Source organism: Phocoena phocoena, chromosome 15 (assembly GCF_963924675.1).
Source record: "Phocoena phocoena chromosome 15, mPhoPho1.1, whole genome shotgun sequence".
Classification (NCBI taxonomy): Eukaryota; Metazoa; Chordata; class Mammalia; order Artiodactyla; family Phocoenidae; genus Phocoena; species Phocoena phocoena.
The window spans coordinates 36,233,521-36,248,412 of record NC_089233.1 but is presented as its reverse complement, the minus strand read 5'-3'; the positions used below and the strand labels follow the sequence as shown (position 1 = coordinate 36,248,412).

Here is a 14,892-nt window from a genome sequence, read left to right as displayed (position 1 = left end):
GGTCCCAACCTGGCAGAGTGTGAGTTCTCACAGTTTGGTGGTAACTTCTGTACTTGTACCTGTAACTTGTTTGTGGGAGGCAGGAACTATTCATATACAAAAGGTTTGGACAGTTTAGTAACTAATGATTAAGCATTTGCAGCTATTTATTCTTGTGACGTCAGATTCTTCCTCAGCAGGTTTGTAGGTAGAAATTTTAAACTCTTAAGAACCAAGACATGTTTAAAGCATCTAGTTGCAATTGCTCAAATACAGGGTGTGTAGGCCCCCAGGTTTGAATCCTTGGCTCTGGTGCGGAATGACAGGCTCCCTCCTCAGGATGAAAGACTGTTTCTCATCACACCAGCCCTGAGTCTAGCTTCAAACTCCCAAGCTTGTTCTTCATATGAAATCCTTGCTTAATCTGCACTTTATCCTTCCTAAAGAGATAAAGACATAAAGAAAGATCCAGAGGGATCTGAGGAACATCAGTCAGCCCTTTTCCCCTGAAGTCAACTCCCCTGCTTCCTGGTGCTGACTCAGGGGCTGTTTGCTGTTTTCTTTTCTCCTTCTAGTCCCTAGGGCTCAAGTAAGATTGGGCTCCTGGTATCTGTTAGTAGAATGAACAGATAAATCACTTTTCATTGTAAAGTGTTTCAAACTATATTTCATAACAGGAGGAGAAACCATGAGTCTTCCATCCTAACACAACCTCTCTGAACCATTTTGGAGAAGAAATCATCTCTTCAGCTGAACCCTATCCCATGTTTAGACACAGCAGGAGTCTTGGGAAGCCACCCAGGCCACTGGCTGTGGCTTCTCCCCTACACACTTGCAGTGCCTTCTGAAACCTGCTGAGTTGTGTCCTCTCTCCACTTCCTCATCTGACCCTCGTAATACTGTCTTGCCACCAGGTAATTAAGGTCTGAGGTGCGCTTTACAAATATATGACTCTGTATTTTAAAAATAAGCTTCCATTTACCTGGCAGTAAACCTAAGGGTTAGTGAAGTTGTTGTCTGCAGCTTTGGAAGAGGTGAGGTGTTTAGTATAGGAGACTTGACGGAGGTAGAAAAGAAATCTGTGGGTCATTGTTTTCCTTTGCCCCCAATTCATTTGCATTTTAATCTATTTGTCAGTCAAATATTTGTCACAGGGCTTCCCTGGTGGCGCTGTGGTTGATAATCCACCTGCCAGTGCAGGGGACATGGGTTCGAGCCCTGGTCTGGGAAGATTCCCACATGCCGCAGAGCAACTAAGCCCATGAGCCACAACTATTGAGCCTGCACTCTAGAGCCATCGAGGCACAACTACTGAGGCCCGCATGCCTAGAGCCCGTGCTCTGCAACAAGAGAAGCCGCCGCAATGAGAAGCCCGCGCAGCATAACAAAGAGTAGCCCCTGCTCGCCACAGCTAGAGAGAAGCCCACGTGCAGCAACGAAGACCCAACGCAGCCAAAAATAGAAATAAATCAATAAATAAATTTATTTAAAAAAAAAATATATATATTTGTCACATTTAGCAGTTTTGAATGTTGGGTACTGGATATTTTGATGTTCATATTTTCCTAAGCTCTCTAGTGGTTGAGCAATGTATTGCATAGTTAAATTGAACCTTGATGTGTTTTTGGTGGATACGAAAATGTAAGTCCATCGCAAATTAATTTTCCCTTGAGAGTTTCTACCTCTAAGAGGAGACTGCTGAACTCAACACTCAAAAAGTCAAAGAAGTTGAAAATCCTAAGTTTTTATATACAAATTGTTCTGAAACCAGTTGAAGTCTACAGAAAACGTCCAGTTTATGGACAGTAGTTTTACAAGTTCATTTGGAAGTCAGTTGTTTAAGACTTGGGCTTGTCTTCCTGACAGAGATGCTCTTGCAGAAGGGTGTCGTGGTCCTGCTCTGGGGAGGCTGTGAGCACACAGGCGCCCTCCTGCTTACTCATCATGCGACACGGTGACAGGTACAGGACGAGGTGCATGTTGAGTGCAGTTAGGGGGGTGTGACCCCCTTTTCCAGAGACATCCCAGGTGTTGGATGTTCATGGCGCTGGTTTTCCTGGCCAAGTTCAGTTGAGAACAGCCGTCCTTCCTTGTTCACAGTAGAGCTGAGCCACAGACATGGCTCCCACTTCATGCAGTTATGGAAGCTTGTTCTGACAGCCACACAGGAAGCAGGAGAGAGGAGCACAGGAGGGGTCCTGTCCTGTGGGGGGATTTAAAGGATGCTGGTACTGGGAAGTGGGGGAGAAAGGGTGGGGGTTGGGGCCTGGCCTGGTCAGTGCGAGGCCTTGGCCACAGGGAGCCACTGGTGTGAAGCTGTTGGTGAGGCAGGCTGCAGCTCCCAGCCTTCTCTTGGATGTTAGGTGCTTGCATTTGGGGTGCACCCATGTGTGTCGGAAAGGCCAGCAGTCATGACTTGTGGTGACACAGTGCCTACAGGACCAGGTAGAGAGCCGTGTTCTTGAGAACTTGTGACCAGCTCCATTATATTAGGGAGGGCGAGGATGGGGGACAGGGTACTGTTGCTTTAAATTTCTCCAGAGACTTAAATTTCAGAAGCTGTTGAGTAACCAGATTGTATTTACTTACCATAATTTTGGGTCACCAAATGGGTGGTAAGCTGATTGGGCTGTGCTGGGAGGGAGTGACTCTCCCAAGGCCCTGGGTTGCCTGGGCACACAGGGCTGCACTGCCTCTGCAGGGCCCCGGGCTGGAGGGCTGGAAGGAGCTCCTTGGGAACCTGACCCCCGCCTCCACCCCTGGGCCACTGTATAGTGAGTGTCCTCCAGATCATGGCAGACCATCTCAGAGTGCTGTTTATGCAGCTTAATTACCACCTCAAATGTGAAAAAAAATCAGCCCTTTAGAATAATAGCTGTAGTACAAATAAACATTTGGGCTTTTCACACTGGAAGAGGGCTTTTTTCTTAGGTTTTTCATTTTATAATTGATGCTTTTAAAGTGCTTTAAAAGGTAATATTTCGACCATCATTTTAACTGCAGAAGTGAAACTGTTCATTAAAACATACCCATGCCAGCGACTTATGACTGCAGGAAGAGAAAGCACGAGCACTGAGTTGTCACTGTGAACATCTCTCCATCAGTGAGGGGCCATGAGAGCTGGTCCTGCACTGAGGTACTTGGCTGGCGTGCTATGGCCGAGGCAGGAAGGAAATTGCGGAATTCCATGAAGGAGAAAGGCTGCCATGACAAGTCCCTGTGTCATCATGCCCATAAAGCTGGAGCAGAGCAGATGCTGCTGTGGCGCTTCCAGAGTGGCAGTGGTGTGGTGTTCAGCATCTTCAGCCCAGGTCTGATGAGGGACAGTACAGCCAGGGTTAGGCTGGCATCAGACTCTGGTTCAGGAGGCACCAGGACTTTTATGGCAAGTCCCATTGCTCAGGCTTCCACCCTTGTGGTTTGAGGTGCCCAGAAGTGACCCCAGGAGGAGTGTTTCAGGGACCCTGAGGTCCTGCCTGGCATCCAGAGGTTTTGTCTGGAGGTGGCCCGTCCAGAGGGCCAAGCTGGACTGTTGTGAGTCTAGAGCTGCTCCTGCCTTTGGGCCTTCTCATTGCCCAGTCCTCTCCTGGGAAGGCTTTCCCCACCTCCTTGGGTCTTTGTTCAGATGTCACCTTCCTAGTAAGGGTTTCTCTGATTATTTAAATTTGTACTCCCATCTTCCTTCCCTGCTGTATTTTTCTCACAGTTATTTATCACCATTTGACACACTGTGGATTTTACCTGGCTTTTGTTTTATGGGGGGAGTCTGTCTGCTCCTACTAGAATGTGGGCTTCTTGAGGGCATGGGCTCAGTTTTGTTTTTTGTTGTATCTTCAGTGCCTAGAACAGTGCATGGCACATAGTAGGTGCTCAGTGAATATTTGTTGATGAAGTGGATAAAACAGCGTGGTCTTGAGGGTACTACTGCATTTACCTTAAATCACTGAAGCTGCTATGAAGTGCTGGTGGTGGCCCTGCCGTTTCTCATAAAGCATGTGGTGGAAAAGCAGATATGTGTGTATGTCTGTCTGTATTACATCATCTGTTATTGCCATTTCAAAAATCCGGAGTTCATTCTACACTTCACTTGGATGTTGATTTCAGAATGACTGGTTTTTCCTTCTGACTCATAAAGGCTGCTGAATCTGAATTTTGAATCTGAAACATTAGGGGAAAGTGAAAATTTGAAATGCGAGATGCATGATTAGCTATTATTATATTTCATATTTTGTATGTGAGTATTCCCCTTCCTGCCACTGCAGCGCATCTAAGCCGCTGTCACCCTCCCCTGGACCTGCTGCAGCCCTCTGACCGCTCCCCCCCCACCCCCCCAGCACCCTCTCCCAGCCCCTCCCCAACCCACGCTCCGGCCTCACAGCACTCATCCACTTCTGCCATGGCTGCCCTCACAGCTTTAATCTGCTAGTTCTGTAAATGATATTGGGTCTGTCACTGTGTTGGGATGTAGCTTCCTAGGGGTAGGGACCACGCCTGACTTACAGCGAAGTCCCTGGACCTTCGCTAGCACAGCGGCCATGTTTGTTGAATAACTGGGTTAAAAATGTGGTTAATTTACCTTTTTTGAGAAACACTGATGAGCAAAATGAGTGCATATATTTTTATGACATAACAGAAAAGCATGGCTTTGGAGAATAGGGTGTACTTTACAGAAGTCACTCCACATCTAGTCACTCCAGAGCTGTCTGCACTAGTGAGTTAAAGGTCTTGGCATTCTCCTTGACCTTCCTGGGACTGTGCGCACTGCGCTGTGGGATGCGCTATAAGCTGTGGCAAACAGCAAAATATACCTGCTGTGTGGGGGGGGATGAAGGGGCGGAGAGGTTCCTGGGGCAGTGGCGGAGTCCTGGGCATTTGAGGTGGAGGGGGATGGTGGTTGTGCTCTGGGGGTGAGGCCGGCAGGTGTATGTGTGTAGACATACAACATCCTCTCCCTGCCCCCTCTCAGCCTGGCCCCAGGGTCATGTTTCCACCTGCCAGCGTCTCCAGAGCACACACTCTGTTTCTCTCCTCTGACTGTAGTCAAGCCTTTTACTTCAGTGCCCACCAAACTGAAGCGGGCGTGGTTTAGCTTAGGCTCCAGAACATTCTGCACCTGTCCAGAGCATGCTGACAGTTTCAGCCAGCTGCCAATGACAAAGAAAGATGGCTTACTAGTTTATGTTAATTTATACTGTTATGTTTAACATAAACATAACTAGTTTATGTGAATTTATAAGGTGGCATGTATCCCTTAAAGAGAGGCTTATCAGCCGCCTTCATACCTCTCATTGAAGTTGTGCTTTTGGGCTGGATGAACTTGCCAGGCATCTTGTAAAAGTAAGAGTTGGCATCAGGTGCATTAATGTTTACAGGTGGGAAAATCCTGTGCTCCAACCTTTACCGTGTGACAGGTTCTGGGAAGTATACAGGTAGCCTGGGCATCTTCCGTGGCGCTTATCATGGATGGGTGTCAGGGAGGACGTGAGCAGGTTTTATGCAGCACGATTTTCTACCTCCTACCTTGTCATTGCCCAGCCAGATGCTGCTGGGTGTCAAAGGTCTGGAGGCAGGTCCAGCTCTGTTGAGACAGCATGTTGATTTTCAGCGCACCTCGTGGTTGATTTCTGCATGTCTACCAGAAATGGGCAGAGTTGCGAGTCAAGGGCTGCCGCCTGGTTGGTACCTGTGTGTGGGGTCGGCCCAGCTGAGGTCAGGAGCAAACCTGTATTTTCTAAGGGACAGTGCTCTCCTTTGAGGACCTGTTCTGGAGACTTTTTTTTTTTTTTTTTTTTTAATAACCGTAGAAACTACTTTGATGAAAAGGAAAGAAAGCTCTCAGAAACATGTACTTGTCAACCAGTGTTTCGTTAGACTTACCTTTCACTGTCTTTGGAGACCACTCTCCGTGGTCTGGACGCGTGTTCAGTTATCATTATGGAAGTTGGAGCTGAAGACCCTTTCCTCGGTAAGTATTCCTGAAGCCAGGATAAGCATTCTTCACTGTGCTGGGCCTTCCCAGGGTGTTTGACATCAGGGTCATCTGTCCCTGGAGTAGCCAGTTTGATGGTGTTTGTCACGCCAGGTCTTGCTTTCCGTGGCTGTGGATGCCTGCTGCCTGCAGGCCCTGCCTCTTCATCCTTGCTGCTCTTGGCTGTCACTTCCAGCACCTCCCCTCCCAGAGTTGAGCTTCTGCCCTCCGTGAAGAAGCAGTGGGTTGTCCCTCGCCTGTGCCAGAAACCTTCATGTGACACATACGTTGGCGCCTTTGCTAGAATTGTCATTGGGTCCAGAAGCATGTCTATGTAAAATTACATTTTTCCAGGTCCATGAGTCAACTCATCACGTTTTGCTATTTAAAAACTTCATGTTTGAGATTTTATTCAGTAGTTCACTTGTCAGTTTTGAATTAAAAGCAACATTTGCCACTGTTCTGTGCATCTCCGGTTGTCTTCTTGAGCCTCACTTGGCAGGAGGCTGGGCGCACAGGTGAACTTAGATGAGGTCGGTAAACAGGCCCACACTTGGTGGGACAGGTGCGGTGGGGGTGGGGCACGACAGAGACAGGCGTGCTCTCCCCTCCCCTATCCCGTTGGGCAGCGATGGCCCCCGATGGGCCTGTGACCAGGCCAGTTGGAAGCAGTGCTGTAGTGCCTGGGACGGTGCTGTGTGAAGTGCTGGCTCTTTCTGCTTCCCCTCTCTCGGCGTGTGTACCTTTGGGTCACACAGTCCTGCTGCTCCTCAGTCCCGGGCCCGAGGGTCTGCGCTTGGAATGACCCTGCAGGCCCAGGGAGTGCTTACCCCTTGGCTGTGTCTGGGAGCCCTCTGAGGTTCTTGGTGCTCCCTGGGCACAGCTCTTGGTCATCGTGCAGCTGGCCTGGCTGGTGAGGACAGTCCAGGCCTATCTTGGTTCTTGATGGGCTTCAGCCTGGTGACTGTGACCTCTTCCCCACTTACCACTGCCTTCGAGGACAGAAAGTTCCAGCTAATCTCCAAGGAAGTTATTGAATTTGATTACACTTCTGTTAAGATTGTATGTGTTGTTTATAGGGACAAATCATTAAGGTACGGACTGACCACAGAACTTGGTCCAGCCCTTGGTACCTCTCATGAGATAGAGTGTTTATGAAATGTATAAGGCACACTTGACTTACTGCGACCCATAGAGCGTTCAAGAAAACAGCAGTTTGCCATAACTAAATGGTGTGTCTTGGACTCCCATTCCAGCTAGAGAGCCTGTACTGCTGGTCACGTTTGTGCTGTGTGCCACATTTATGTGGGTTTTAAAAAAAATTTTTTTTTATTTTTGCGGTACGTGGGTCTCTCACTGTTGTGGCCTCTCCCGTTGCGGAGCACAGGCTCCGGACGCGCAGGCCCAGCGGCCATGGCTCACGGGCCCAGCCGCTCTGCGGCATGTGGGATCTTCCCGGACCGGGGCACGAACCCGTGTTCCCTGCATTGGCAGGCGGATTCTTAACCACTGCGCCCCCAGGGAAGTCCGGGATACAGTCTTAAGCTAGTCTGTTTGTTCAAACCCTGAGTGCCTTCTGTGTGTCTAGCCTTATATCAAATGTGAGTGGGTGAGCAGGGGAGGGGTTCTGGGATGGGAGACAACGTGGTTACAGGGTTGGACCAGCTTTCTCTGTGGACAGGGCCACAGATGATGTTTAGGCCAGGCAGTGTGATGGGAAGGCCAGCTGGCCATGGCTGGGTGGGGGTGGGGGAGGTGTTGGAAACTTACACAGTACTGAGGGAGAGGGTGAGGGCAGGTAGGTTCTGGGTGCTGGGGTCTGTGGGCACGCAGAACAGGGCAGGGTGGAATTTGAGCGGGGAAGGGACTTGGGAGAGGAGGGCAGTGGCCCGAACTGCATGGCAGAGCATCAGATGGTCTGCCCTGTGCTTGGTGGTGTTTCAACGATGTCAACACTTTAGTTCATACATTTAGGAAGGGTGAGCCACTTTGAATCTTACCTCTTTTTTCCTGTGTCCACCAGTATGACACCGTTCCTATTCAGTCCAGCGTGGTATTATGTTCCTGCCCGTCCCCATCAATGGTGAGGACCCAGACTGAGTCCAGCACGGCCCCTGGCGTTCCCAGCTGTGGTAGCAGGCAGGGCCCCACCATGGACAGCACCACGGCCGAATCCCGGCCAAGCGCCAACTCGCTGCAACACGCCACACAGCCGCCACCACAGCCTCGGAAGAAACGGCCAGAAGACTTTAAATTTGGGAAAATTCTTGGTGAAGGCTCTTTTTCAACAGTGAGTACAGACTGCTGCTGTTTGTTGAATGAGGGTGTTTTCCTTGGGAGTACTGGCCTTTCTTGGGACTTGGAGCTGGGGGACTAAGACACTACAGTGGTGTTCTACCCCAGAGGAGGGTCTCAGGCCCTTGGGGATTCCTCTCCTGTTGTGAAGGTGACTTGGGGTTTGGCTACCACCAGGCAGATCATGTGGTTTAAATATCTAGCTCATGATTTTGTAGGGGAAAGCTTTAAAAGGCATTTCATGATCTTATTTTTAATTTTCTCAAAAAATGCAGTTAGATTGTATTCTAAGTTACATTTCATATCATTGTGTCCTGTTAGCAAGACCCTGGGAAGCTTTCCTGTTCCTTAGATTAAACATTAGTGTTGGTGTATCTCTTCATAGTTTTGGGGAAACATTTAATGACCTTTGTTATTTCTCTTATTTTTAAAATATAAAACAGTACACCATTGACATTTGCTAGAGTTGCAGCCCAAGATCTGCTAGCTTCCAGATTTTTGTGTCCTCAGTTTCATGGACAGAATTACTATCACAGCACTGTCAAGTCACACTCAGGGTAATTCTTTTTGTTACCTGAGAGAGTTTTACCTATCTTGTGGTATTTTTCCTCTTAAAGCAAAGATATGAAGGTTCAGAGCTGCCCTTTGCTGAGTTGGAGGCCTCATGTGGCTGTGGCCGGGCCAGAGGCTTGCTGCAGGCTCGGGAAGGCCAGAGCCCCTGTCCCCTGGCCAGGGCGCATAGTCTTAGTCCGTGCCTTCAGAAGAGACAGATCCTTGCCACTGTGGTCTCTGAGCTGGGCCCAGCATGAGCTGCAGCTCCTCAGGCCAGCAGGGTTCCTGAATAATGAGACTTGCTTGCCTGGCCTTTGGGAAGAAACCTCGTGTGAAATTTGTTTTCCTTTTCTTTTTTTCCATTTATGAAATAATTCAAAATACAAAGAACATGACATACTGGGGCTCACCCACGTTCCCAACATCGTTTTAAGTGTTAACTTTTGCTCCTTTTACATTTTTTATTTAGATTTTTTTATTGGCAGTTTTTAAGTTAATGAAAGAATTGGGCCCTCATGATAAAAACCTTCAACTTTGAGGATAATCCCCAGTAGGTCTGGTACTCACAGGTCCTTGCAGAAAGAAAATACTATTTTGAAAAGAATCTTGGGTGTTCTGCACAGTTACTTACATGAGTCCAGTAAAAGAAGAAGCATTCTCTCTCCTTTTCTCAGCTGTACTTCATTGGACATTTATATTGACTGGAAAATGAGGATGTATTTATGAAATTCCCCTGTGTTCCTGGGTTTCCACCATGGGTAAAAGTAGGTGCCATCTGTTCTGGGTGACAGATTCCTGATGTAGAAAAGCCCCAGCTGAGATTCTTGTCATCCCATGCGCCAGGGTGGTGCCCAGGAAAGTGCCGTGAGCCTGGAGCCTCCTTTCTGGTACTGTTTGGAATCCTGCAGCCTTGGGTCTCAAATTATATGTGCTACCCTCAGTTCCTTCTCACCATTCCTGAAATAGAGACAACTTAAAATGAGGTTTCCAGGGGAGGCAGCTCCCAGGCTGGATCCCCAGGTAGGACCTTCACGTGATGGAGCCTGCGCTGGAGAGGGGGAAGCCTGGTCCACTGCCGCCGGCAACCTGAGGGTGATCCTGATGTCTACTGCCCCTGCAGTTGGCCCGGGCCATGTGGAGGGGCATAAGGAAACTGCATAGAACATGCAGAGTTCACACAACAGAAAGATGACATAAATATCTCCTTCAGATAGGATTCCATTAAATATTAGCACTCAGTGTTTTTCTTCCTTTTTCCTACTTAACGTAGCTAGTGCATGCTGCTGTGAAGAAATTTAGCATTACATCGGTACATAACCTAGAGAAGGCCAGCCCTTCCCCAGCCCACTCTCCTTGACTCACCAGCGCCTGAGAACAATCCACACAGGTTCCTTTCTCCACAGAGATCTTTAAGATCTTTTCATTTGAACACATGTAATCAGACCTTGTTCTTAAAAACTGCAGGGCTACATACAGTGCTTTTCCAGGGTCACTTCTGATGAACTTGGTGAAGAATTCTCTAACGGAATATAACTTACAACCAGGGGCCTCCAGAGGTCTTCCCAGAGGCTCCGGTATTTCCCGGGAGTCAGCAGGTTTTCATCTGCTCTCTGGTCCTTGGCTGTTCCCTGTAGGTGTCTCAGGAGAGGAATTTGTACCAGCTGGTGGTGGTGGGGACCACCCCAGCTCACTGCCAGACTGGGCTCATCAGGCATTTGGAAGTTGTTACTCAGGTTGTGCCCAGGGTGTGTTCGTGTAGAAAGTTCTTTTCAATGTGTGTGAGGCCCCACTGGTGCTCTGTCCCCGAAGTAGAGTGTAAGACCAGGCTGTGCTGTGGAGAGGGCATGAGGGGCGGGGGGCGGGTGGAGGGAGGCGCTCTCTGCCGGCCGCAGTTCCTGTGCCCTCAGTAGCAGGGATGGGATTTACAGCATCTGAGAGTGGCATCAAGTGAAATGCAACTATTATTTGTAAAAGCCCAAATTCAGGGTGGCCTTTTGCAATGAACATGTACTGGGGACCTATCCATAGAGTTAGTTTTTGAAGAAATTCCCAGTACCCACCTTGTGGAGATATTATTATTTGCTGCTTCTTCCTACTGTTTGTGTGAGGGTTATGCTGGTCATAACGTGTTCCTGAATATATATTTCACTGCATGAGGGGGGACTATTGGCATCTGATGAGGAACTTTCTGGAAACATTTGAGAGATACATGTGTTTCCTTTAACTATTAGAACACATTAACTTAGTCATTGACACTCAGCTATGTTTGTTAGCACAGGACCAAAAATATTTAAAATGTTATTTCGTGGTGGGGGCGGGGTAGCCTGTGTGGTTGGTTGCAGGGTGACTTGTGAGACTCAGTGCCCTGGTTACATTGGGTGTTTTTTTCTCTTCTTTTTCCCCCTTTTCTTCCCAAACCAGGTTGTCCTGGCCCGAGAACTGGCAACCTCAAGGGAATATGCTAGTAAGTAACTAACTCCAGCGAGCTAGGATGCTCCAGTGTCTAGGATGCAGGAACAGCGCACCTCTGGGCACGCGGCCACCTGGCTGCCCAGCCCCTGGAGGTTTCTGTGCTGATTTCAGGGGACAGGACACTGTTGGTCTTAGAGATCACAAATCTGGTGGGTGCGTTTTGTGAAAAACTTTAATTTTTATCTGTTACTTTATGAGTTGTGTCTTCAGTGTTTTCTTACCATTTCCAATTGTAGTAACTTGCTTCTCTCTTAAGTTAAAATTCTAGAGAAACGTCACATTATCAAAGAGAACAAAGTCCCGTATGTAACCAGAGAGAGAGACGTGATGTCGCGGCTGGATCACCCCTTCTTTGTTAAACTTTACTTCACATTTCAGGATGATGAAAAGCTCTGTATCCTTTGAACAGTCAAAGCCTTCTGATATCACGCCAGTGACCCCTTATCGTTTTGGAACCATGACCCCGTTTTTGTTTTCACAAGTAGCCCCTTCCCTGGAAGGGAAAAGGGTAGCTTAGTCTAAATACAGACGAATTCACATCACTTTGCTTTGGGACCCCCTGGGATTGCTGACATTCACTGAAGTAGAACATTACTTCAAGGGAGATTATCACAAGTCATTTTTGAGGTTTTTTGTTGGTAAGCTTCATATCTAAAGGATCATTATTTTAATGCTGTTCTTGTTAGACATTTATTTAAAAGCATGCCCTCATTCCTTTTTAATCAGCATCCTTGGAGTATCTGTCAGGTGTCGAATCCAGTGCTCAAAGCAGGGAAGTGAGAGAGAGGAAGAAGGATCTTGGGCATCCGGGGCTCCCAGGAGGTGGGCACCTTTCTGCCCTCTTTGGCCCTGGGTTGTGGGGTTTGGTTGCAAGGAACATCTTTCTCAGGCTCAGCTGCCAGGTAGAAAGTCTAGGGAGTGACCCACAGGAGCCCAACCCTTTCTTCCTGTATCCAGGACTTGTCCTCCCAGAGACAGCCCCTCCCCAGGGCCCTCCAGCCTCCCCCTCTCCCACCCCTATGGATGTCTCTGATCATCCAGTGCCTGGCTCTCCAGGGCTGTGCATACTGCTTCTCCAGCTGCTTCTCCTGCAGGGACGTCACACCCTGCTGATTCTTTGTTTTATTTCAGGGCATCTCATGTTCCCTGACTTCTCCTGTAATCCCTGGAGCACTTTTTTCTTTCTTCTTTGCTTAAGGTTCAAGGAGACAGGGCACCGTGGCAGTCAGGGTGGGCCATATCTGTGTCGTCAGCTTGTCTCTGGGCCATTCATCATAGAGCCAGGCCCGCCAGGTCTCACTCCCCAGCCCCTCTCCTGCAGTTGTTCTTCCAAACCGGGACTCCCTCAGCCCCTGTTTGCCCAGAGACTCTGTCTTCAATCCCAGCAGCCACTCTTGGCTTCTTCTCGACGAGGGAGGTCGAGCTGCCAAATGGAGTTGAGAGTTTGTTCAAGTGTAAACCTCAGTCTGTGCATCTGTTCTTTTCCTCCTGCCCTTAGGTCTCCAGAGCCCCTTCCCCTCACCCCACCACCTGCAAAGCTTGGCTTCCCCATCTCACCTGGGGGTGGGGGCCTGATCTTAACCCCCTTCCCTCCCCCTCTCTCCTCTCTCCACACATATTCTTCTGGGTTAAAACTTTGCTCGATCCTGTTTCCCCTTTAACACCATTTTCTGGCTCCTTCAACTGTCAGCTGAATGTTTCCTTTTGTTTATTGAGAAGTCCTGGTTGAGTTACAGGTGATGGGAACATGCTGGTACATGAGGTGAAGGCTCTGCCCTCATGGGGCTTGCATTTCTGCGCAGGAGTTAGATATACACAGGTGATTAATGGCTGTGTGATAGACACTGAGGGAACAAGAGTAGTAGGGCCAGGTAGGAGTTGGTCGGTGGAGAGTTGGATCAGCTGTTTTAACTTGGTGGTCTGAGGAGACGACGTCAGCCCGAGGCCTGGGCAGAGCAGGGGCAAGTGTGCGTATGTGTGGGGGGTACAAAAAGGCTGGGGAGGGGTCAGCTCCTTGGGCCTCGGAGTCCCGGCAAGAATTTTGGATTTTCTTCTAAGTGTGGCACAGAGTCCAGGAGGAGGGTCTGGAGCAGGGTAGCCATTTGCTCTCACTCGGACTGCTGCTGCAGGGAAGGCTCTTGTAAGTGAGCTGGGAGGATGGAGTCAAGCTGGCTCCTGGGGGTGGGGCCTCAGAGCTGGGTGCACAGTGGTCCTGTAATTGATGCATCCGTTGATCCTTGCTACTTGAGGCCTGAGTGGGCTACTGGGTGGCTGCCTGCAGAGCCTGAGAAGTCAGGTTGGTGTGCAGATTGGTAGGGGGTGGGCTGGGGTGTCGGTGGGCCGGAGGGTGCCCAGCAGGAAAGAGTTCCAATGAGTGGAGAGAACAGAGTCCCAGGGGCAATGGACCAGATGGTTTCTGGTGGAGGGTGCTGGCTGCCCTGCCAGATAGTGCCAAGTGGTCAAGTAGCTGGGCCCTGGCCTGACCTGTGGATTGCTTCTCATGCAAAGTGTTGTTGAGAGTGGCAGTCTGGGGGTGGGGCTGAGGGCTCAATCAGAGAGAGGCAAGGAAAGGCAAACAAAGCAGGGTTTTCCCAGTGGTTTCACCGTAAAGGGGAGCAGTAAAGTGGTCTAGTAGCCAAGAGCATGTGGGGCAGGAGGGGGGTTCCTTGTTGGTTTGTTTTAGGTCTTTTAAAGTGTTTGCCTCTCCATCTGGCTTCAGCATTGCCCCATATCCCCGTCTGCTGTCACTGCTCATGCAGCAGCCATCAGTGACCGATCTGTTCTGTATCTCACCTCTGAGGCCACCTAGACCTCTTGCTCCTTGTGCTCCATGGCACCCATGTGATGGTGCTTCTCTTTGAGCCTGTGGGGCTCTCTGGCTGCCAGAATTCCTGGAGTCCCAGGCCTGGGCTTCCTACGGGGCCTGGGGAGAATAAGTCGTGTTGGTTGGGAGGCTCCGGCAGGTCGCACACACTTGACTTCATCTTCTCCCAAGATCATGTTCAGTAGGATCAGGCACTCAGAGGCTAGATGAGTGAGCTTGCTGTCTGATTTCAGACGGGATTGGCCAGAGTAATGCAGGTGGAGGGGACTCTAGGTCTCTATCCAGTGGTGTCTGTTGCTTTTGACATTTTAAGACAAATTTGAAAGCCTGTGGAGATTGCAGGGGCTCACTTACCTCTGACAGGAGCGAGACCTGGGGACTTCTGCTCCCCTGGAAATCCTTTGTAGTATACAGTGTGTTGAGAGATAAAGAAAAGGAAGCACTCTGCCTGAATAAAAGCCCCAGTGTGCACACTATCCTCCTTTTAGCTGTAATTTACACATTGGGGAGAGAGGGGAGCAGCTCCTCCAGTGACTACAGGGCTAAGCACACTCTCAGGACAGGTGAGGCAGAGCTGGTGACACCCCTGCAGCAGCCTGAAAACAGGCAGATAGATCTGGAGGGACCTCCTGGGCACTGTCAGCCTCTTTGCCCTCTGGAGATTCAGTTTGACCAGACTCAATCCCTGCTCCCCAGAGAGGGCTGAGCTCAGAGAAGCCCTCCCTCCCTCCCTCCTTAGGTGCAATGCAGGGCTGGGCACCACAGCCAGCCAGCCAGGGTGCCTTTCCCTCCAGCAGGGATG

At 49.5% G+C, this 14,892-nt stretch overlaps 1 protein-coding gene across 1 annotated transcript in view; it reads left to right on the top strand.

Annotated features, from left to right (window-relative positions):
- PDPK1 (3-phosphoinositide dependent protein kinase 1) overlaps positions 1-14,892 on the top strand; it is a 61,532-nt gene that overhangs the window by 14,835 nt on the left and 31,805 nt on the right. The window contains exons 2-4 of the mRNA XM_065892319.1: positions 7,971-8,237; positions 11,216-11,258; positions 11,523-11,660. Of these exons, the coding sequence (XP_065748391.1) occupies positions 7,971-8,237; positions 11,216-11,258; positions 11,523-11,660 (448 nt within the window). The remainder of the gene's footprint in view (positions 1-7,970; positions 8,238-11,215; positions 11,259-11,522; positions 11,661-14,892) is intronic.